The following is a 22,991-nucleotide window of genomic DNA, read 5'->3' on the forward strand; positions in this document are numbered from 1 at the left end:
CTTTCTCTAGCCTGCACAGCCAGCCCACGCGTTCCATCTTTTTCTTACACAGCCAGAGACGTCTTCACGAGATCATGTCTCAGTGGTTGCTAGCCCTCCCGCAAAAGCTGGTGTCCGGCGTCGTCAATCTCCTGGCCACGTCTCTTTACCTATTGTCGGCATTTCTCTGCTCGATAGCGTCTTACCTGGCCCAGGTGGTCCTTTCATTTTCCACCGTCATTTTAATTGCAATTGTCGTCTCTCTGGCAACCTATGCCTACATCCATTACAGATACCTGACCGTTTATTCGCGCCTTCCTGAGGACCCGAAGCGGCAGGAGCCGTCGATGGACACTTTTCTGGAGACGTCTGGCCGAGAGCGCAAGTCCCGGCAGAATTATCTCGACGAGTTCTTGTCTGCAATAAAGATTTTTGGGTATCTGGAGAGCCAAGTTTTCAATGAGCTGACCAAGAGCATGCAGACGCAGAAGCTGGACTCTGGGGAGATCTTGTTTCTGGACGAAAACTCCGGGTTCATGATCTGCGTCGAGGGCGAAATCGAAGTCTTCTGCAAGGTTGGAAGCTCAAATGACGAGAATGCGGTGTTCACCAACGAATCATCCACCAATTACGTTATTGTCGACGATATCAAGTACAGACTTCTGAACAATGTCAAAAGCGGGGCTCCGTTGTCATCGCTAACTAGTGTTTTGAACCTGCTCACTGCTTCTGAGTTAGATATTGCAGAGAGACAGACTTCGGGTATTTTACCTGTTCCTTCCGATTTTGACCTGGACAACAAGGTCTTTGCAGACTCTCCATTGCCACAGCAACCCAGCTTGAATGAAACGCCAACACTGATCGCCATTCCGAAAAACAACTGCACCATTTCCATCATCCCCAAAGACTCATTTTCGAGACTCGCTTATAAATATCCCAAGGCCACCTCTCACATTGTCCAGATGATTCTCACCAAACTGTACCGGGTCACCTTCCAGACGGTCCACGACTACCTCGGCCTCACCGCAGACATCATGCGGACGGAGATCAACCTTAACAAGCAGTGTTCCAATGTGCTCCCGTCTTATCTGTCTAACGTCGTTGTGGAGCGCTTCACGCCACGACTGTCTTCTTACAGCACACTAAACGAGTCGCACTCCTTGCTGAGAAGCAAGAGCTCGAATTTGATGAGGTCAGAGCCGATTCAGCTGGACCCTGGTTCCAGATCCGTTTCTCCAGGTGGCCCCATTTCCATCAACACGGCTCCTAATTCTTTCATGGCATCGCTCAGCTCGGACGCGGACGAAAGCAACCAGAGCGACGATATGCTTGCCATGCGGCGGTCGCGAATTAAGATCCGCAGGCCAAGGAGCGAGGCTTCGAGCGCGAGAAACTCGTCGAGACATTTTTCGTTGGCTGCTCGAAACTCGACTAATCCTGGAGACCTCGTTTCCAACGTTCCTCTGTCCCATTTGGACAAGATGGCAAGTATTGAAAAGGCAGATAAGAGCCATTTGCACGACAGAATTATCAACGGTGGAAACGAGGAGCCGGCAGAAATGGCTGTTCGCGTAGCAATAGCAGAGAGCATTTGCGAAAGCATCGGTGTGGACCGTGGGTCGCTCCAGGTCTCGTCTCCAAGCAGGATGAGTTTCTCTCCTTCGGTGATGAGCTCGCCGATGATTGCAGGCATCACCGAAATGAATGTAAAACCAAAAGCCATCGCGATGGGAACGAAATCAAAAGTCCGTACATTTTCGTCGCATACTCTAGGAACTCCAAAAGATGATGAGGACGGAACCACAGGAAGTCAGAAGAGCTTCATGGATTTCGAGAACATCAAATCTGACCTCGCGAACTCGATCAATCTGAAACACGTATCAGCCGGAACAAAACTGATTGAGGCCAATGAGCATACTCCCGGAATCTTCTACCTCATAGACGGAGTTCTGAAAGTGTCTTACATGAGCGAAAATACAGACGGAGACTCTACAGAGGAGTTCATCTACGAGGTCAAGCAAGGCGGCATTGCTGGGTATCTGGGAACGTTGATTGGCTCTAAATCATTTGTGAATGTGGTGGCAGCTGTCGACTGCTATGTGGCATTTTTACCTAGAGAAGTCTTCGAGATCCTGAACGAGCGCTTCCCGTACCTTCAGTTGGCCATTGCAAAGAACCTGCTGCGCATTCTCGACAAGCGTCTCCTTTTGGCAGATTACGCCATGGAATGGGTCCACATTTCTGCTGGTGACTCTCTGTACACCCAGGGAGACCCTGCCCATGGTATCTATATTGTTCTGAATGGACGATTCCGATCGATGAGAAGTCCCGAAAATAAGGATGGACAGCCTGTCATAGTGTCAGAGCATGGACAGGGCGAGTCGCTGGGGGAAGTCGAGGTGCTGACTAAGACCAAGCGGGACCTGACCCTGGTGGCTATTCGGGACTCTGAGCTCGCTCGCATTCCACGAAGCCTCTTTGAAATGATTGCTCTCAGCAATCCATCCATCATGGTGAAAGTCACACGGATTGTCGCAAACAGATTCATCCATAGCAAAGAGCACGATGGGAAATTTGAGCTAGCAACGGCCTCGGCTGCAGTCAAAGACGACAACTTCAGCAAGAACTTCAACAACTACCGGACAATCACCATTTTACCAATCACGTATGGTTTGCCGGTCGTTGAGTTTGGTGAGCGGCTTGCAACTGCGCTAGAAAACGTCAATAAGACCGCGAAAATGCTGACCCAGTCCACCGCGCTGAGCCGTCTCGGAAAACATGCCTTTGATCATCTTGCCAAGCTGAAACAGAGTGGCTACTTTTCCGAGCTGGAAGATAAATACGACATTGTCATCTACGTCGCCGATACGCCAGTCAACTCCTCCTGGACAAAGACGTGCATCCAGCAGGGAGACTGCATCCTGCTTCTAGCGGACTCTCAGCAGCCTCCGGATATTGGTGAGTACGAGCGGCTGCTGGTGAAGAACAACACCACGGCCCGCACAGAACTCATTCTCCTCCATCCTGAACGATACGTGGAGCCCGGATCGACGAACAACTGGCTGAAAAACCGGATCTGGGTCCACTCGCACCACCATGTTCAGCTTTCCTTTGCCACAAACTCAATGCCTCCTGAAGTTGACTTTGGCCCGATATCCAAGTCTGCAAACACAAGCAAGCTTCTCACTGCCACTACCGCCAAACTGTCCGCCAATCTTCGGAACATGCTGAGTAACAATGAGTTTCTGCAAATGATCAAGCAAACGAGAGAGGCGTTCAAGTCGAAACGATATTACCGACCCATGCAAGAACATAAAGACGATTTCATGCGACTTGCGCGTATTCTCACCGGACAGGCGGTCGGTCTCGTTCTGGGAGGAGGCGGGGCTCGCGGCATCAGCCACATTGGTGTCGTTGCCGCTTTGGAGGAGAAAGGCATACCTGTGGATTTCATTGGTGGCACTTCGATAGGAGCGTTTGTTGGTGCTCTGTATGCTCGTGAGTACGACCTTGTTCCGGTTTACGGGAGAGCAAAGACCTTTTCGGGACGCATGGGCTCTATATGGCGCTCGTTGTTAGATCTAACTATCCCCTTGACGTCGTACACCACCGGCCACGAGTTCAATCGCGGAATATGGAAGGCTCTGGGGGATTCCAGAATTGAAGACTTCTGGATCAAATTCTACTGCAACTCCACCAACATCACGGAGTCTATCATGGAGATTCACACTTCGGGCTACGCATGGAGGTACGTGCGTGCCTCCATGTCTCTTGCTGCCCTTTTACCTCCACTAACCGACAATGGCAACATGCTTCTCGATGGAGGCTATATCGACAATTTGACCGTTGAAGAGATGAAGCGACGTGGAGCACACGCCATCATAGCGTGTGATGTCGGGTCGGAAGATGACCGGTCCAAGATGCACTACGGTGAGTCACTGAGTGGTTTGTGGGTGCTGTTGAATCGCCTGAATCCGTTTTCAGCTCACCCTAACGTTCCGACCATGACAGACATCCAGATCCGACTGGCATACGTGGCTTCCGTCATCGCGCTGGAGAAATCCAAAAACTCCAAGGATTGCGTGTATTTGCGGCCTCCAATAGAAGGCTATGCCACGTTAGACTTTTCGAAGTTTGACGAGATCTACGGCGTGGGGTCTAAGTACGCGGCTGAGGTCCTCACCAAGCTACAAAGCAAGGGCGAGCTCCCATCCTTCAAAACCAAAAGGCGCGAGTTAAATAAACACCCGACGCTCCAAAGAAGAAATTCGATATAGATTTAATTATTGTGGATAATAAATTTATCCGTATTTATTCCCAAGTACACTTAATTTTACACGTTGGCAGCGTCGGAGACAAGTATCACCGAATCGCCTCTAATGAACACCATATCGCTTTTCTTGGTTCTGGACTTGATCTCCGGCGAGTCTTGCTCGGTGTAGAAAATAGTCTCTGTAGCGTCGCTCAACACCATGTTGCAGTGCATGTCGTAAGCCTGGACGTTAGCACAGATGTCGACTTTTCATACTTACGTGTAACCTCCCCACCATTTCCCTGCTTCCTCTAAGTTTCACAAAGACTTGCTCGTCTAAACACAGCCTGATAAGGTCCAGAGGTTCCGAAGACGTCGAATTGGACTCGCTCATTTGCCGTGGAAATAAAATGAGTTTATTTTTTTCGTGAAATAATTTCCATATCTTGTTTTCAACCATGTCTGAGGAGCTCAATTTTTATTGCCTGGGCGGAGGAAACGAGGTTGGGCGTTCCTGCCACATTGTAGAGTACAAGGGGAAGGTTGTGATGCTTGATGCTGGTGTGCATCCGGCCTTTTCGGGCGCAGAGTCGCTGCCCTTCTACGACGACTTTGACCTTTCCAAAGTCGATGTTTTGCTCATTAGTCACTTCCACTTGGACCACGCGGCGTCTCTGCCGTACGTCATGCAGCACACAAACTTCAAAGGCCGTGTTTTCATGACATATCCGACCAAGGCGATCTATAAATGGCTTCTGAATGACTTCGTGAGAGTGACCAGTATTGCCGACGACAACGACGAAAACTCTGCGAATTTCCTGTATACCGACGAAGATCTGAACGAGTCGCTTGATCGAATTGAAACGATCGATTACCACTCCACAATTGAGGTCGAGGGTATCAGATTTACAGCTTACCATGCCGGTCATGTTCTAGGAGCAGCTATGTTTTTTGTCGAGCTTGGAGGCCTCAAGTTCTTATTTACTGGAGACTACTCTAGAGAGGAAGATAGACATTTGAGTTCTGCCGAGCTTCCACCATCTAGACCGGATCTTCTGATCACAGAGTCGACCTTCGGTACGGCTACTCACGTTCCCAGGGTGGAAAGAGAAGCGAAACTTACCCATGTGATACATTCTACTATTCAACAGGGAGGCCGGTGCTTGTTGCCTGTGTTTGCCCTTGGTAGGGCCCAAGAGATTTTGCTCATATTGGACGAATACTGGCAGAACAACCCAGAGTTACAGAATGTTCCTATATATTACGCTTCCGATCTGGCAAAGAAGTGCATGGCCGTTTACCAGCGGTATGTCAACATGATGAACGACAGCATCCGCAAGAAATTCACAGAAACCAACCAGAATCCTTTCCATTTCAAGTACATCAAAAATATCACCAACATCGAGAAAATTAATGATTTGGACCCGTCGGTACTTATTGCCTCACCAGGTATGCTGCAAAATGGTATTTCGCGTAAGATATTGGAAAAATGGAGCCCTGATCCTCGTAACTCGTGCATTTTGACCGGTTATTCTGTTGAAGGAACAATGGCCAAAATACTGCTCACTGAGCCTAGTGAGATCCCGTCCATAATAAACCCAGACGTTATGATACCGCGGAAAATCAACATAGAGGAGATCTCCTTTGCTGCACACGTTGACTACGAGCAAAACTCCAAATTCATCGAGCTGGTGAACCCAAAGGCCATCATTCTAGTTCATGGAGAAACGAACCAGATGGGTAGACTTAAATCTGCTCTACTTTCCAAATACCAAAAGTTCAAAGGCACAGAAAACGAAGTCAAGGTCTACAATCCGAGAAACAGCAGCAAACTCTCGCTGAGCTTTGAGGGGATCAAGGTGGCGAAAGTGATGGGCCAGTTGGCTACCTCTCTTCCCAAAGAACATGACACCATTAACGGAGTGTTGGTACAGAAGAACTTCGATTTAAGCTTGCTTAAAATCGAAGATCTCAGAGAGTTCGCAGGCTTGACTACCACTGTTGTGCGACAAAGACAGTCACTAAGGTGCACAGCTACGAAAAGTCTCATCAAATGGCAACTGACACAAATGTTCGGCTATATTCAGGAGTTGGTCGATGAGGACGACGAATATGTAGTGAAGGTGATGAGCGCGGTCAAGATCACGCTGGAGAGCAAAGAGTCAACCGCCACTGTGGAATGGAACTCGGGCATGGTCGACGATACTATAGCGGACTCTGTTCTTGCCATCCTGATGAGCTGCGACTCGTCGCCTGCATCGGTGAAGATATCGTCCAAATCACACAGTCACGATCATGACATCAAGCAAGAGGAAAACGTTCCGGACGAGTATTCACGCGAAGCCCGTCTTGCAAGAATATCCAAGCTCTTAACTGCCCAGTTCGGGGACTCCTTCAAGCATGACGCAGAGAAGCAGTGCGGAACGATACAGATTGGCAAGAACTCGGCAAAAATCGACTACTCCACATTTGAGGTCGCCTGCGCATCGGGAGCTTTGCGTGGCAGAATAGAAGGTATTCTGAACCGTTCGTTGGATCTGGTTGCTCCGCTTTCCAGAAATGCATAAATAGACTTATTGAACAAGAAAATCCTCGAATTCGAAACCGCTTTTGTCGACCCAGCCGCAGCCGGTGTCAGGTTCTGACCCTTCTAAGGGCAGATCCATGAATCCTGCTTCGTACTGATTAAAGTCGATTTCGTCAACCGGTAGGTCGTAAAATGGAGTCGTAGGAAAATTGTTGCTGTCGCTGCTATTAGACGTGGTTGATTTTTCTTCGGGAGCCACGGGATTTTCATGATCCACGGGATCCACCTCCACATGCGCATGCGACTCAGGCAAGCTTGTCTGCACTTTGACAAAGAGCTTTGGTGACACTTTTCTCAGAGTATCTTTGATATGCTGGACAAGTTTGGACGATAATGCCCAATGTCTGGATATCTGAAATATCCCACCCAGCTCGAGTTTGATGTACTCCGTGTACGTTTCCAACTCGTCTGCACTAACGCTGTCACGTAATAAACTGAGTCCCTTAGAATTTTTATCGACCGCGGAAAGGCTTGTTTCAACCCAGGAGTATGCGCTCAGGTGAACGAGGCAGGAGAAGGCCAACGAACAAGCGAAGAATGGCGTTCTATCCAGAATCTTAGCCGGGTTGGTGTCTAAAAGCAGTTTGACCACCGACGAAGCAGAATCGATCGTTCTCCTCGTCTCGATGATTTTTCGCGAGTCTGCTTCGTGCCTGGCCGGAGCATCAAGATGCGGCTCTCTGCCATCATCTTCTCCATCCTTCAGCTTTCTGGCGACATCCGTCCTCCAAAGATAGGAGAAAGGTCTGTGCATGAAGATCTTCGCATAGTTCACAAGCATGACAGCTTGGTGGACACCTTCATTGACGAATCCGCTGGAGTTGACCAGATATGGCGAGTTGTACGAGTCTGGATCTTCAATCCTCAAGTCCCAGTTGCCGATGGCAGCCTTTAAGTGCTGTAGATCCTTTTTGTAGTCTTTGTCGTCCTGAATTGCCATATTTAGCTTGATAGAGTCATTCACCAATTTACAGCACTCTGCTCGGCTTTTGAAATCAAACACCTTTTGGGGGATGTCCTTGGGGAACAGCGTAAGGACCGTTTTCGTTGAGAGGGCCGATGTCGTCCTGCCGGAAGCAGTGCCGCTTATCGTGTCGAAAAAGTACAACTCCCAAAACGTCCGTCTCGCGGTGTTTTCCATGACGGATCGAGGAACCTTCGATGTTCGAGGGGCCGAAAGCAGTTTCTGAATGACATCCAGATGTCCATTGGCTTTTGATTCTCTTTCGGTAACAAATCCATTCACGTCCATAAACACTTCGGGAACCGCATCGCGGTCAACCATATTGAGTTCGAGCTCCAGGGCAAGAGAGACGACACACTGCAACAGACTTTGACTGATATCGTGTAAAGAAGATATATGGGATGCCATTGCTAACAACAGCACAGACTGCAACGTGACGAAGTCGCGTCCGACCTGCTTTGAATAGTCAAGTATAGTGGTTACCAAGTAGTTCACTGTTTCCACATCCTTTGCGTAGGTTGTCTGTGTTTGTCCATCTCCAATGAGTTTCATCGCTAGCAGAAGGTCATATTTGTGTGGGATGCTGTCCAGATACTCTCTAATGTTTTCTTTTTGCGGCATGAAGGGATGACAGTAATGAAACCTTGAGTAATAATTGCTGATGATTGCATCCACATTGAGATTTTTGGTCAGCGTGGGAGTGATATAATAATGGTCTGGTGTGGTCAGGTACTTCTCATCGAACAGAATGTTGAGCACCGATTTGTCTTTGGACGAGTTGAACTTTGGGTAGAAGTCAACCTCCTCATGACGGGCACATGGAAGTAAGTCTTTTGCCTTTCCCGAGCGGCACTTTTGGTCGCAATCTACCTGGTCTGCCATCTTTCCACAAGGCAGAACAATATCGATTTCGGGCTCTAGCTTCAGCCTCTGCTTCTTAGTGCTTACTCCTTTCTTTCTCGAGCCACCACGGTTACTCTTGACAAAAAAGCACTCTTTCCCCAGTTTTTTGCATCGTGTGCAGACAGGCTCTATTCCATCACACTTGAGGTGTCGCTGCCGACATTCTAGACAAGCCCTTGAAACCGGTTTGAGTGGTTTCTTGAGCATAATAAAGCGCAAAAAATAAAAATACAGGTAAACCGGAAATATGAGCTTTTAAGATTTGATTTTCTTGTCGGAAACAATTGAGTAATCCTCCGGTAACAATTGTACCATGATTTGAGTCATGTGATGACCTGGCGTGGGTCCCCGCTCAGAAAGAAATGTGCTCGGGATTTCGTTCTGATTGAGTCGGTAGGTAGGCTGGTTGCGTTTGTGTTGTACCTCCATTGAGTGTCAAAATTATATACGGCAACGGCATAGGAAAGCGGCATGTGTAATCTGTGCAACTTAGTGCCAGATCCACAAATACTTTTGGACTTAGGTAGTTTAGAATCGTGGCTTCTGTCGGGGCGGATCTAAAACGAAAGGACTGTTTTTGTACTGGCCACGCCTAATGAGAGTGGGTCTACTGAAGAGTCTACTCTATGTGAACTAGCTTGGGCTTAAGTTGCAACCAACAGGCAACAGCACACTTTTCTACTACAAATTTCGTCCTATGTTGCTACAATTGAGCTGATACGAGAACGTTTCAGTCACATTCGGTACGAATTGCATGTATACTGCGGTAAATACATGTGTTTAGAATACAATCGAGTAAACTTATGAGCCAATTAAGTGGGAATAGTCGGAAACGAGCTGCAATTGACTCCCAAGGAGCAACTATTGCCCGAGTCCATGGGCTTTAGCAGATAACAGATCATTGGGGTGAAAACACGATATGGAAACATTTGCACCAGCAATTCACCCGCTTCAGTACTGGTTCATGTCTGTTCTGCGCAGATTCAACTCCACACAATCTCAAATATAGATGATAATGCCGAGGGAGGATCCAGATCTTCGTCGTCACATGACTCGAGTCACGATATATTTCCGATCGGGACCTCATTGATTCCCAGAAGAAATCCTATTTCCGGTTTTACATGTTTTTCTTCTATAGCCTATTTATGAATTTTATTATAGATAACGGGTCCTACGAAGTGAAGCTAGGACACACAGGCCAGGAAAAACCGTATCATGTACCAAACTGCCTGGTGAGGACGAACGACAAAGAGGTACATCTTGGGGATATCCTCAATACCGTGGGCGCCATTGATCAGTCGGGTATACAGTTCAAAAGACCAATTGAACATGGTCAGTTGTATCAATGGACCATTGAGAGACAGATATGGGACTCCTCGTTTGTGAAACACTACAAGAATGAGGATATACTAAACGGGTCCAATCTCGTTTACTGCGAGACACCTGTCACGTACTCCAAGTTTCAGAATAACACTGACCAGGTGCTCTTCGAAGAATACGGGGTGGGTTCTCTCTACCGCGGATCCGTGGCCTCTGTAATCCCGTGGATCACAAAGGACGACGGGTACAACGATTTCCAGCTTGTGGTGGACAGTGGGTTTGACGCGACATACGTAATCCCGATGATCAACGGCCTGCCGTACTGGAAAGCTGTCAAGAAGATGCCCATCGCTGGACGATTCATCAATGGATATTTGAGAGAAGTGATTTCCTTCAGACACTACAATGTGACAGACGAGCCCGTGCTTGTCAACAATATCAAAAAAGCAGCTTGCTATGTGACAAATGACTACTACGCAGCGCTGGCAAGAATAGAAAAGCTGAAGAAATTGAAACCAAAGCAGTTAATAGACGAGCCAAACAACATCTCTATAAATTATGTCTTACCGGATTACAAGACAACAATGACTGGCTATGCAGTTGCCGATAAGGATATGCAGTCCAGTGTGCGCGAGAACCAACAGATTTTAAAACTATACGACGAGCGTTTTGCCGTGCCCGAGGTGCTATTTCAGCCTGAAATTAGCGGTGTTCACAAGGCAGGCTTAATACTAACAATACAGGAGTCGCTCAAGGCTGTCCCCGAGCTTTTGCGCCCATTGTTATGCGCGAATGTGGCAATCACGGGCGGAACATGTAACCTGGCAGGATTCAAGCAGAGACTGATTAACGAGCTCAACAAGGAGATTCCCGTGGATGACGAGGTTAGGGTCTACAACTGGGACGGCGATTACGCCGATTTTGGATGGCACGCTGCGCATAAGTTTCTCGAAAAAGGCGCTTTCGATAAAGTGGCCGTTACCAAACAGGAGTACCACGAATTTGGTCCCGAGTACACACAGGAAAAATTTGGACATAAGCTGATGAAGTAGATGCTGGATTCTAAAGACATGAAACTAAGGATATGATGAACAGTATTGTGACAATGATGAGACTGGAGTAAACAGAGGCCTGGTGCCACATTGGGGCATTACTGTAACGAGTCATTAGGAGACACACAGAGACCCCGCTAAGAATAAGACTCAAAACCAGACAGCCCATGCCGAAACAGAGCAGCAGGATCATTCCACTTGTTTGTTCCAGATCATCGCCAGATTTCAGGGTTGAGAAAATGACTCCCAGTCCTACCCCGGTAGTGAGAAAAGACACCAGCATCGCAGTTAGATATAGAAACGACAAAATGCGATCATGATTTACCTGGGCCAGCAGGTCATTCGGTCTCGCTTCGCCGTAAACAAGAGATGGTTGGCGACGACGGTACGAACGCTCGTTTTCAGCTTGTTTACCGTACCGGTGAATAAACAACTTGTGGTCGCTGTTGTCCGTGTCTGACTCTGTGTCGTTCTCCAATGGGGACGATCCGTTGATCACTGATTTATAGAAATGCGGTCTATCTTGGTGTTCTGGGAGTAAAGGAGAAGGTTCCTCATGCTTGAATGAGTTGATGATATGAGTGAGTTTGCTCGAAATCTTATCAGACAAGTTCAGAATAGCTTCAATTCTCGAAGAGGTCAAGAACCCGAGGCCAAGGAAGTTGCCAAACGGTGTTCTTGAGCCCGAGAGCTCATAGTCGTCGTCAACATAGTATCCCTGGTCATCCTCAAGATCGCTGCCGTCATCAAATTCATTCCAGTACCTTTTGCCTTCTAGTAGTTGTTGTTGGAGTTCTTGCTGCTGCTGCAACTGTGCTTCGTATTTGTTCAGTAGAATACCCTGAGGCGAAGACTGTTTGGAAACCTCCTCGGACGTCTTTTTCGCGATTGATGGAAGTTTGCGGATATCCTTGCTTTGGAGGTCATCAAACCATGGTGCAACATATTCCAACATGGCTTCGTCTGTGAGTGAGTCCTGGTAGAACTTGGATAACAGGTAATTATTCAATGAGAAATTAAGATTGTCCACTCTGTAAACAAGATGAGAGTTGATGAGAGACTGCACAACTGATGGAAGAACTTTGAGGGGGGAATCGTACTTTACCTCAAGAATTGAGTGAGGAAAGGGAATACTGTCTTCTGGAATATGGAAGTGGACATCCTTCAACGACGAGATTTGAGAGATCCGAATGTCACTGTCTAAAGTGATATAGCACTCCACTTTAGGAGGTGTGTCATCTGTCACACTTATGAACCGAAGTCTGTTGACAGCAACTTTAGCCAAGGGAGCCATTTTCTTGTCGATGCACCAGTCAAGCGACAGCTGAGCCATCTTGGGGTTTCCGACAAGTCCAGATTCACACCATTGCTTCAAAATCTTGTTTTTAAACACCTCCGGAGGCAGTTTCGATGGACTAAATAAAGAATGGATGAGCGTTTCGTTCAGGGTAGTCATGGCAAATTGGTGAAGACCACCGATAGGCGAGATCAGAAGCGGTTTTTCGGCTCGCTTTGAATTCGGATACTGCGTTTTATGTATCTGTGCAACCACTCCGCCAGAAAGAAAATTGTCTGACGCGGAGAGGAACCCCACACCTGTTTGAGACGTCACCAGTGGGTCATCGAGATTGTTGAGCCAAATGGAAACAACTTCGGTGTCCGGGTGGAATGTCGCATCAGGATCTTCGGCGTGCTCTGGGAGATTGAGCTCGGAGCGAGTGTGTTTGAGGTGTACTGAAGAATTCTGCTCTGACAATCGTTGATTCTCGTATTGCCGGACCAGACCCTCCTGTTCGTGTTCTTCGTCCATAATGCCCGAGTCGTCTGAAATGAGTTTGAATCCACTCAGAAGCTTGAACTTCATTTCGTCCAGATTGTCCTTATGAACCCAAAATCTCTGACACACCGAGCCTTTTTTGTGAGAGATAAGATCGAAAGTGGTTGCTCTGGAATATACAAAGTCTTTGGAGTGACCATCTATAAGTGAGGACAACCCAAAGGAGTCCTCTGTGGCAAATGACAACTTGCGATTGTTGTTCACGCTGAAACCTGAACCTGTCTGTGTCTGATTGGCACGGTAGTTGTTGATCACGTCGAACATCAGTGTCAGCTCTAGAGCCGCATCGTTGAGATACAAATTGACAAAGGAATTCGGGTTCCCGTTAAGACATTCGGTAGTGATTTTGTCCACAAGCTCCTGCTTGTGGGGATAATCGCTGTGCTTGATGAATTTTTTAAAAAGCTTCTTCACTGCAATTTTCTGCAAAAGAATAAACCTAGAAAGATCTTGGAGCTCGCCCGAGAGAATTTCCAGCTCTTTCTGTATAAGCATCAGACGTCTTCCTTGAAGACGCTGCTGAATTGCGCTATGGTTGCTGTCCGATCCGAGCGTAGAGTTGATGAAATTGTTGAGTAAACTTTTAGTGGCGAGAATTCTTCTGGATATTTCGCCGTACTTGGAGTTGACGAACAAGGACGTGAACTCGATTTGTTCCTTGAAAGCCCTGAACAATTGCTTCAAGTGCTTCCTCGTCCTCTTGTCCTGTTGCGAATTCGTTGAAAATCTCGAAAATGCGGTGTCGCTAGTGTCGTTAGTGTCATTGGACTTGTCAGAGAGGCTTGAGCTTGAGTCCTTGATTGCAGTTGTGGCCTCTTTGATTTTGCGCTTGATGTCGTTGTAGTCTATGTTGTAGTTTCTCCATTTGGAAACGGACCGGTCGTTGAATTCGTCGCCGAACTTCATCTACTGTGCTGACCGTAACCAAAGACGTTTTTCTTATCAAAAATGAAATAGGATAATTAGATTTGCAGAAATGCGTAAGCGAGAGACTTTTATGCAGAGACTTAATCAGAACACCTGGGAGGATGCAATTTTGTGTCGAGCTTTTTTAACGTAAAAAGTTAAGGCCGGCTGTATATATAGCCTCTTCCGCAAGATATGCGTGCAGGCCATTACATCCGGTGCTGAGATCCTGTTCAAAGGTTAATTACGTTTGAACTCTGAACAATAGTGTTCCTGTAAAATTCTGGGCCACAATCATTGTTCGCGCACCCTTTTATTGTTCTAGCTATTTCTCACCTTGGGTATTTTCCCACGTGGGCAGCCGCACCGGGGTACAATATTCACTATTCCCGAAGTGCCAACGCCAAGAGCGCTCATGGTAAGCGATTGTGATTGTCAAGAGGTCTGGTTTGGCTGCGTCATCGCGGTACGATAGAGTATCACGACCGTTGCGATTTATCACCTTTATGCTCAAAACTCTGGCGATCTTTGTACACTTCTTGCTTCCAGGTCACACGACCGCAAATCATTTTTGGCGTCTTTGCCACTTTCGATGTCCTGTCAGCTGTAATCATTGTCCTGTGCGCTGTTATGAAAAAAAGCGAGTCGAAGTCGGCCTGCCGAAGTATTTTTCTAAATTCACTACTCGTCACATTCACAAGCTCAAATGTAAATCAATCCCAGCTATAAATGCTTGTTCCTCACTCGCCAAACGCGTATGGCTGACATTCCCAGGAAAAGGCCTACAAAACAGCTTTCCAGCGATAGCCTGAAAGAGGATTTTGAGGACTCACTAATAAATGAGTTCGACCTGCCGCCTCTAGACGATGGCGAACCGGATTTCGGTGGCAGTGTCGAGCTACTGTACAATCGCACATCGGAAGGGCTGCGTCTAGAAGAGAATTTGGACGGCTTCCCAGACGCAAACACGGAGGCAGAGCTGGACTCCGTGTACCAGAAGATGGCCCAGGCTCTGGAATACAGAGACAAGCTGCTGGTAAAGGCAGTTATCCGGGAGCTGGAGAAGGAAATGGCTCCCAAGATCAAAAAAATGCAGGAACACAAGCGGAAGTACGAGCTGTTGAAAAAAGTATACAAGCTACCCAGCGTCTCCAACTTGGCCGAGTTCCGCACGGAGAAATCCAAACCAAAACCAAAACGCTCGAGACGCCACTCGACAGCTGTAGCTCGCACACAGTTGGATCCCATCGACGAGGAAGCCGAGAAACGAGATGCCCCGGAGCTGGCGAGAACAAGGTCACATGACCCAGGTCACGAAAAGCAGCAGAAGCATAGCGCCGGCTCCACCGTTCTCCCTATCCCGATCCCTTCGCTGAGTCCTACATACAGCCGATGCGGCGACCACAGAGACCTCCGCATTCTCTCGACCGTCGAGCTAATTTCCATCAAAAGCCGCATTCTCAGTCACGTTTTCCCCGACGTCGGCAGGATCACAGGTCTGGTGCTCAAATTCGAGCAGAATGCAGATTACAAGCCGGGAACGCGTAAATCGCTGGTCATTCGCAAGCTCAATAACAAGATCCTTCTCCAAGAGATCGAACACGAACTAGCTGCTCGGGGCGAGAGCGCCAAAAATCTGTTGCAATGAGCTAAATAGTTACAGATTGATTTATTACTTTTACTCCTTTTTAGGCTTCTTCTTTTGAGGTTCATCATCATCCCCATCATCGCTGACGCTTGCATCAGAATCGTATTCCTCTGCAACGTCAGAGCCAGACATGTCCTCGTCGTTGAAGTCCTCGTCTGGCGACTCGTCGTCGTCCGCCGATCCCATGTCCATGTCGCTGTCCCCGTCGGACTCTGCCATAGCGGATGCCAACATCTCCTGTGCAACCTTCTCGTCGTTTCTGACCTTGAGGTTCTTGCTTTTGAAGAAGTTTTCAAGCAGCGTTTGTTCACCTCGGTCCATATTTCCGAAGCTGTGCGAGCGTGCTCCATTACGGAGGTTCACTTCCATATCGAAAGTTCTCGACGCACCTGTGCCGGAACCAATTCTCGAGAATACAATGTTGGTGATCTCCGAGTACGGAATCAGAACTGTAGGTTTGGTGACAAATAGCAAGCATTTTTCCAGCGGATAGAGCTGTCCCTCGTTCGCCTTTAGAGAGCACGAGATCGCAACCTGTGAATCTTTGGACATGAAATTTCCAGGCACCACAACACGTCTTTCGGTGAAGCCCTTCAATATACTGGTCATCACCATGTACGTGTTATTATTGTAAGTTTTGTTGAGTCGCTCTTTATACTTGCTTTCGTACTCCTCGTCGTCCAGGTTCAGCTCGACCTCAATCTCTTCCTCAGATGACACTTGTATGGTCAAGAAGGAGTATCTAGTTTGCCCTTGTCTTAATGGAGGATCGACTTGAAGCACAATCAGGTGGTTCAATTGGTACAATTTTGGCAACGAGAATATTCTCTGAATTTGCGAGTACTGCAGCTTGTAGTCGTACGTCTTACCTCTGAGACGCATAAATGTATCGTACATGTCCACATCGTAGCGTCCTCTTGGTGTGAGGAACAAGATTTCTTCAAACGAGACAATAGCCTCGCCGGTGACTTGGCCAACGTCGGCCTTTTCTCTGAGCTGGTCGCTGAACACTTGAGCGAGTGATCTTGGCTCCGAGGCTTCATTGGTCTCCCCTTCCTCGCCTTCCTCTTCATCTTCGGACAGGGTTCCGGGAATATACAGCTTCATCTCAACCAATTCGTCTCCAGTACGTTCTGGTTCGTGCTTTTCGCCTAGGTTCATCTCCACCGTCACTTCGTTCTTCCTGCTCAAATTACTGTTAGTGATATCTGAGTACGGAATTTCAAAGGCTGGTCTGTTGTTAACGTTGAAAATTAGTTCATTTCTTGTGAGCTGGGTCTTTCCCCAGTTCCAGCCACGCAATGAGTGTTCTCTAACTTCGAGCTGGATGCCGAAATTCCTCTGCAATTCGTTCTTCAGGCCGTTCAAATCCTGCTGATCAAACCCGTCAAGCATCACAACTCCCTTGTTCTTGGTGTCTATGCGCAATTCCCAGCCACGAGACCCTCTGGACCAGTGAGCACTAGAGATTTCGTCGCTAGGCAGGAGAAACGGAGTGGACTTCACAGTGGATCCAGGAGCAGTCTGGGCCTTCCATCCCAGACCGGAATCCGCGATACGCATTCTGCCAGCCTGTTTCGACTGATTCAAGTATATCTTCTCGTACTCAGTGGACATGATGGCACAAATAATGTTTAAATCAAAAATTCACCTAATTTACGTGTCACGGTTACCCTGCCTACAGATTTTCCAATTTGGTCGACGAACACCAAATGGCAAAACCATTTCTTGAAAAAAACCATCACAACATGTCTGCCGAGGGAGAAGAAGAATTATTGGACTACTCCGATTCCGAAGAAATCAACGTGCAGCCAGCTCAGCAGGCTGCCGCTGGCGAGGAGGGAAAGGAAGAAACAGACAAAAAGGGTTCTTATGTCGGAATCCACACCACTGGTTTCAGAGACTTCTTGTTGAAGCCTGAGCTTCTGAGAGCCATTGCTGATTGTGGTTTCGAGCACCCTTCCGAAGGTAAGTGCGAAGCTTTGAGTTGTGGCTAACAATTCCAGTTCAACAAGCTTGTATTCCGCAGTCCATTCTTGGCAATGACGTTCTTTGTCAGGCCAAGTCTGGTCTTGGTAAGACTGCTGTTTTCGTGTTGTCCACCTTGCAACAGTTGGATCCTACACCTGGTGAGATCTCCACGGTTGTCATTTGTCACACCAGAGAACTGGCGTACCAGATCAAGAACGAGTACGCTAGATTCTCCAAGTATATGCCTGAAGTCAAGACTGAAGTGTTCTACGGAGGTGTCAACATCAAGCAGGATGCTGAAAAGCTGAAGAACAAAGATACGTGCCCACACATCGTTGTTGGTACGCCTGGTAGATTGAACGCCTTGGTCAGAGACAAGCTGATCAGACTGAACAACGTGAAGAACTTTGTCATCGACGAATGTGACCAGGTTCTCGAGCAAGTTGACATGAGAAGAGACGTTCAAGAGGTTTTCAGAGCCACGCCTTTCCAGAAACAGGTGATGATGTTTTCGGCCACCCTGTCGCAGGAGATCAGACCGATCTGCAAAAAGTTCATGAAGAACCCATTAGAGATCTACGTTGACGACGAGAAAAAGCTCACTTTGCACGGTTTGCAACAATACTACATCAACCTACCGGAGGAGAAGAAGAACCTGAAGCTGGCAGAGCTTCTAGATTCCTTGGAGTTCAACCAGGTCATTATCTTCGTCAAGTCGACGAAGAGAGCCACCGCTCTGAACAAGCTACTCTGCGATTCCAACTTCCCATCCATTGTCGTTCACTCTGGTATTCCTCAGGAGGAAAGAATTGCCAGATACAAGCTGTTCAAGGAGTACAACAAGAGAATCTGTGTGTCGACAGACGTGTTCGGAAGAGGTATCGATATCGAGAGAATCAACCTGGCTATTAACTACGACTTGCCAAGTGAGGCCGATCAATACCTCCACAGAGTTGGCAGAGCTGGCAGATTTGGTACCAAGGGATTGTCTGTGTCGTTTGTGTCGAGCGAGCAGGACCAGGAGATTCTGAACAAAATTCAAGAGCGGTTCGACGTCAAGATTCAAGAGTTCCCTGCCGAGGGTGTTGATCCATCCACCTACATGAACACTTGAATCAGGTGACGAAAAGTTGTACTAGTGTATTTTACGTATTGAACTAGAAAGATATATATTACAGCCTGTATGTTTGGTGTGTGGTGTTCGGTGCTCGGAGTACCATATGCAGATTTCTCTCCTGCATTGTATATATGCATCCTCGGCACTTCTATCAGTAAGCATACTGGTGGCTGTATTCATGTCAAATAACTAGTTACAGATTATGCCCATTTGCCGAGCAATGCCATGAGTCCCGCTCCAGTGCACATGATCACGTAAGCGAGAACCATCTTCTTAATGTTTTTTCTGCCTCGGAACTCGTCGCTGAAGAGGAATTCGTGGGCCATCAGCTCTATGAGACCAGTGTAAAGCAAAATTCCTGCCGAAATCGAGTCGAACACACCGTTGGTTATGAGAGCTCTACGGGAGTTGGGTGGGTATGACTTGCGCACTCCAAGACCAATAGCAATGGCAATTGGGGTGCAAAGACCATACGCACCAGCAAGCAGCCACGGAGTGAGGTTTCTTTTCTTGTCCCAATTGACCATGGCAATTCTGCTTCCAAGACCCAGTCCCTCAAACAGCTGGTGGAAGACAACAACGATGTAGAGGTTAACAAACTCATCACCAGACACGGCCAGAGTCAGACCAACAAAGACGGAGTGGAAGACGACACCAAACTCCAGAACGAAAACGTTGAACAGCTGTCCAAGGTAGTATTCCTTGTCCTGGTCCTGGGCAAGGGTGCCAACTGCCTCTGGGTCTTGATGCTCCTTGGCGTGCTGGTAATGGCGTGGAGACATGTCCAAGATAGCAGTGTTGTTGCCGTTCTGAGCCGCACTAGGAGGCGCATGGGCCCCTCTCTCGTACTCTGGCTCGAGGTCGCTCTTCACATCGTCGTCGTTGGTCTTCTTCACAAAGAGGTCAGTCTCGCCGAAGTGAGAGTGGTTGTGCTCATGGCCACCGTTCATATCTTCGACGTTTGCTTCCATCCATTTGTAAGCCATAAGTTCTGCGAAAAACATCACCATCAAGGTGATCAGGCAGATGCCAAAAGCCAACGGGTAGGCAGTGAACGGGTATCCCAAACACTCATTTCCCAAAGCGTCGCTGGCTGGCTCTAGAAGATGTATCAGCGAGGTGGCCACGATCACGCCAGACCCAAAGTATTTTGCAATAAAGAAACACCATGAGGGAAGTCTAATAAAGGAATATCGAGATGACAGAATTGGGAAGTATGCTCCAAATGCGGAAGCCACCAGAACAACGAAGACAGCGCTGATCCGTGCTCCCCAATGTTCCCCGTTATAGTCGTTGTCAGACACACAGCCTTCGTCGTCGCGTCTCCAGAGATCCATCGCTGCCGACAGTAGGCGAAAATCCCGGTTTTTAAAGGAAATTCGTCTTGACTATAGTGGTTATGCACATGCAGAGGTGGTCCGTATTCGACTAAAAAATTTTATACACCCTAGTGGTGACTTACGTAAACGTGTATTATATGCGCTTTATAATTTGGTAGCAGGTTCGTCCTCCTCGTCGTCTGGATCTCTGGAGGACGAGGCCAGCGCTGCCAGACGTCGAGCACGCTCCGCCTCGGACTCCTCCTGATCGTAGCTTTGATTGGACGATTCAGAACCTGTTGATGAGTCTATGTTTTTCTGCGATGACGAAGGTGGGGAGCTGACACTGGCTTTGCGCGAATCTGCAGCTAACAGCTTCTTGAGCTTATCCTCTAGCCTTTTGCCCTGCGGCCCTGCATCCGTTGGGATCAAGTCGTCGTTCGAGACTTGGCTTTGCTCAACGTCGCCGGCTTTTTCCTTCAACAATCCAACCATCTTCAACGCCTTGTCGAGCGTGTCTGCTTTTGCAGCTGCAGGTTTCTTCCTCTGGTTTATTTTGAATCTGCCCACAACCTCTCCATCAGCATTCTCGATCAAGATGTTGTCATCAATGCGGAAACCATGGTACCTCTGAGAAGCGTGAGGTTTATTGTTCTTGTCACGTTTGACCTTCTGGCCCAAAAGCATCTTGTGGTCCGAGTCGGTCTTGTTCACCAATTGATGAATTTTCTCTTGCGGGCGCGAAAAGTCCTCGATCTGTATTTCTTCTGCGTCAATTGTCCGACTCCGTTTTCTCCTTTGCAGGTCCGCGATCCGGCTCTTCAACGTGCCCAAACTGTGCAGACTATGCACGCTCTTCTGATCATCAGATTCCGCGCGCGGCGCATTAAAGGTGTGCAGTATTTCTCCGTTCTGGTCCTCAATTATCAGCTGTGTACCGTCCCTATAACCGTAAGTCGGGATTTTCAGCTCTCCGTCCACCTCAACCGGCTGTATATCTTCGTCGGTAATCTCAAAGTCTCGTTGCAATTCGCCTAGTCTTGGCGATGTAATCTTCATCAAAGGAGGACCCATGTCCTGTTCGCCGTGCTCGCTGGACTGGTCAGACCGGTCCACCTCCTCCACCTCAAGACGGGTGGTTGAGCTCTGGTCTGAACTCTCCTTAGTAGGCTGAGTCTGATTGTTGTTCTTTCCAAGGTCCAGTGTCTCCACAGCAGGAGGGGCTCTTCGCTTTTCTCTGATTTTCTTGTGCATTTTTTTCTTTTGCTTCCGTCTCTTTGCAATTCCTGCGGGTTTAGCAGAGGCTGCAGTGTCGCCGGCGTCCACATTACTCGAGTCGCCGGTATAAATTTTCTCCAAGAGCCCGTTGTCGTGGCTTGCCTCAGAAGGAGCCATGGTATCTATTCTCTTGATGGAAAAGGACGTGCCGCTTTTCTCGAGCTTCGGAAGTCTCGAGATCCATCCTCCGCCGTCGGTCTCAACCTTTGTTAGTGTCATGGTGAACGTCATTGTTTGCAAGTGGCGGCCTAAAGTCATCACAGCAACCGAGGAGCCGTGCACTATTATACTGCTGAGCACCAAGAAACAAACAGTCGGCCAGATTATCCTGATTAGCTGGTGGTACTCTTCTGCGTCCGGATATTGGGCTGTAGGTCCGTGTTCAAGGTGCAAGACGTGGGCCTCTAAATCGCCAATGGCCAAAATAGATGCAAACACAGCACCCACCCCGATTGGACCAAAATGACCCACAAACAGGGCCTCTTTCCAGTTTTTGATATCGGGGCTGAATGGCTTGATCGCCAGCACTGCCGGGATTCGTCTCAGAAAAATAACTACGATCGCGACGCACACAAGTCTCCACCAGTCAAGCCCGAGCGATTTATTGTTAAATTGCTCCCATGGAATAATGGTGCCGAAGTAGACGAAGTAGGCCAAGTTGAGCAACAGGTCAATGACTGATGAAACATGCGACTCTTCTGTACGCTCTGCAAAACGGCCGTCCCAGGCGAAACTGGCGCCTGCGGCAAAAGAAGCCAGTAAATCGTCGACACCGAGTATAGCTCCGAAGCCTGCGCACAGGAGTGCCAGCATGACGTAGAACGCCAGGAACGACTCCCTATCAATGAGGTCTTTTTCTTCAGCGTACTGAATAAGCTTGCGTCCAAGGAATCCAATGAGTCCGCCCATAATGCAGCCAAAAAGACACTCGTAAAGAATTGTGACCGTAATCCAATCACGCGCGATGGCCCCCGCTTTGGAGCCGTGTATAATGATGTTGACTGCAAGATAAACAAACGGCACAGACACGCCGTCGTTGCATGCGGATTCGGCGGTGAGGAGGTTCCGGAGATGGGCGGGGACCCTTCTTGCAAACTTACCCTTACCGACAACTGCTTGTGCAAGAACAGGGTCTGTGGCGGTTATGCAGGCGGAGATCAACAGGCCGTATCCATAATGTAGCCCGGGAATAATGAGCCATATGAACAGCCCTATGACCAACCATCCGATGGTCATGACAGGGATCAAGAGCAGGAACACCCCGAGCCAGTGCTTTAGGATATATTTCTTCGGAAGCTCTACGGCGACAGCCACTATTTCAACGCACAAGATGACTCTGCTGATTTCCAACGTTATGTAGTCCTCATTCCCCCACGATGATGGGTCGAACCAGTCCAAGCAATGCGGACCAACTATGAGACCGTATATTGTGGCCACAGAAGCCTCACCGATATACAGTCTTTCCTTTATAAATAGCGAGCAAAGCGAGAAGAAGGACGAGAATACCGCTAAAACGGCATACGCCACATGCGCTTTGTCCGGATTTATATGTTCCCAAACCATTTCATGTCAAATACTAGAACTTGCTCAAGTATTTTTAGAGAGAAAAAAAACATGCTTATCTGCCAAGAAGGTTATGAGCGTATACTGCTTAAGGGTCCTGATCCTCTCGCTAGAACGCGTTGGGATGAAACACCGGTGGAGAGTGCCCGTGAGCCGGTGAGTTCTCACTTGGACCACATAGATGAGTTCACCAAGATTCTTTTCTCCCCAATATATCCTTTATAAGAATGAACGGATCGTAAGTCTGACGTACGTACGTCTACTACCACTTTGAAGCTAAAATAAAAAATTGGAC

At 48.0% G+C, this 22,991-nt stretch overlaps 11 protein-coding genes across 11 annotated transcripts; 5 read left to right on the forward strand and 6 right to left on the reverse strand.

The window, feature by feature from the left end:
• Positions 1-74: 74 nt before the first annotated feature.
• On the forward strand, positions 75-4,256 carry KL911_002224 (uncharacterized protein; the record flags this gene model as incomplete). Its single annotated transcript, XM_043197270.1, has 1 exon — positions 75-4,256. One exon carries the CDS (start codon positions 75-77, stop codon positions 4,254-4,256), a length of 4,182 nt encoding a protein of 1,393 aa, XP_043055229.1.
• A 56-nt stretch (positions 4,257-4,312) lies between these two features.
• Positions 4,313-4,625, reverse strand: KL911_002225 (uncharacterized protein; the record flags this gene model as incomplete). Its single annotated transcript, XM_043197271.1, has 2 exons — positions 4,313-4,431; positions 4,508-4,625. 2 exons carry the CDS (start codon positions 4,623-4,625, stop codon positions 4,313-4,315), a joined length of 237 nt encoding a protein of 78 aa, XP_043055230.1.
• A 64-nt stretch (positions 4,626-4,689) lies between these two features.
• Positions 4,690-6,798, forward strand: KL911_002226 (uncharacterized protein; the record flags this gene model as incomplete). The annotated part of the gene is made up of 1 exon (XM_043197272.1): positions 4,690-6,798. One exon carries the CDS (start codon positions 4,690-4,692, stop codon positions 6,796-6,798), a length of 2,109 nt encoding a protein of 702 aa, XP_043055231.1.
• A 6-nt stretch (positions 6,799-6,804) lies between these two features.
• Positions 6,805-8,664, reverse strand: KL911_002227 (uncharacterized protein; the record flags this gene model as incomplete). Its single annotated transcript, XM_043197273.1, has 1 exon — positions 6,805-8,664. One exon carries the CDS (start codon positions 8,662-8,664, stop codon positions 6,805-6,807), a length of 1,860 nt encoding a protein of 619 aa, XP_043055232.1.
• Positions 8,665-9,830: 1,166 nt separating this feature from the next.
• On the forward strand, positions 9,831-11,057 carry KL911_002228 (uncharacterized protein; the record flags this gene model as incomplete). Its single annotated transcript, XM_043197274.1, has 1 exon — positions 9,831-11,057. One exon carries the CDS (start codon positions 9,831-9,833, stop codon positions 11,055-11,057), a length of 1,227 nt encoding a protein of 408 aa, XP_043055233.1.
• Positions 11,058-11,067: 10 nt separating this feature from the next.
• Positions 11,068-13,800, reverse strand: KL911_002229 (uncharacterized protein; the record flags this gene model as incomplete). Its single annotated transcript, XM_043197275.1, has 1 exon — positions 11,068-13,800. One exon carries the CDS (start codon positions 13,798-13,800, stop codon positions 11,068-11,070), a length of 2,733 nt encoding a protein of 910 aa, XP_043055234.1.
• Positions 13,801-14,557: 757 nt separating this feature from the next.
• On the forward strand, positions 14,558-15,448 carry KL911_002230 (uncharacterized protein; the record flags this gene model as incomplete). Its single annotated transcript, XM_043197277.1, has 1 exon — positions 14,558-15,448. The coding sequence occupies one exon, from the start codon at positions 14,558-14,560 to the stop codon at positions 15,446-15,448; it is 891 nt and encodes a 296-aa protein (XP_043055235.1).
• A 30-nt stretch (positions 15,449-15,478) lies between these two features.
• Positions 15,479-17,065, reverse strand: KL911_002231 (uncharacterized protein; the record flags this gene model as incomplete). Its single annotated transcript, XM_043197278.1, has 1 exon — positions 15,479-17,065. One exon carries the CDS (start codon positions 17,063-17,065, stop codon positions 15,479-15,481), a length of 1,587 nt encoding a protein of 528 aa, XP_043055236.1.
• A 131-nt stretch (positions 17,066-17,196) lies between these two features.
• Positions 17,197-18,533, forward strand: KL911_002232 (uncharacterized protein; the record flags this gene model as incomplete). The annotated part of the gene is made up of 2 exons (XM_043197279.1): positions 17,197-17,392; positions 17,455-18,533. 2 exons carry the CDS (start codon positions 17,197-17,199, stop codon positions 18,531-18,533), a joined length of 1,275 nt encoding a protein of 424 aa, XP_043055237.1.
• A 203-nt stretch (positions 18,534-18,736) lies between these two features.
• KL911_002233 (uncharacterized protein) lies at positions 18,737-19,873 on the reverse strand (the record flags this gene model as incomplete). The annotated part of the gene is made up of 1 exon (XM_043197280.1): positions 18,737-19,873. The coding sequence occupies one exon, from the start codon at positions 19,871-19,873 to the stop codon at positions 18,737-18,739; it is 1,137 nt and encodes a 378-aa protein (XP_043055238.1).
• A 147-nt stretch (positions 19,874-20,020) lies between these two features.
• On the reverse strand, positions 20,021-22,696 carry KL911_002234 (uncharacterized protein; the record flags this gene model as incomplete). Its single annotated transcript, XM_043197281.1, has 1 exon — positions 20,021-22,696. One exon carries the CDS (start codon positions 22,694-22,696, stop codon positions 20,021-20,023), a length of 2,676 nt encoding a protein of 891 aa, XP_043055239.1.
• Positions 22,697-22,991: the final 295 nt, after the last annotated feature.

This window comes from Ogataea haglerorum (genome assembly GCF_019207285.1).
Source record: "Ogataea haglerorum isolate 81-453-3 chromosome Unknown 81-453-3_NODE_5_length_632335_cov_97.011461, whole genome shotgun sequence".
Classification (NCBI taxonomy): domain Eukaryota; kingdom Fungi; phylum Ascomycota; class Pichiomycetes; order Pichiales; family Pichiaceae; genus Ogataea; species Ogataea haglerorum.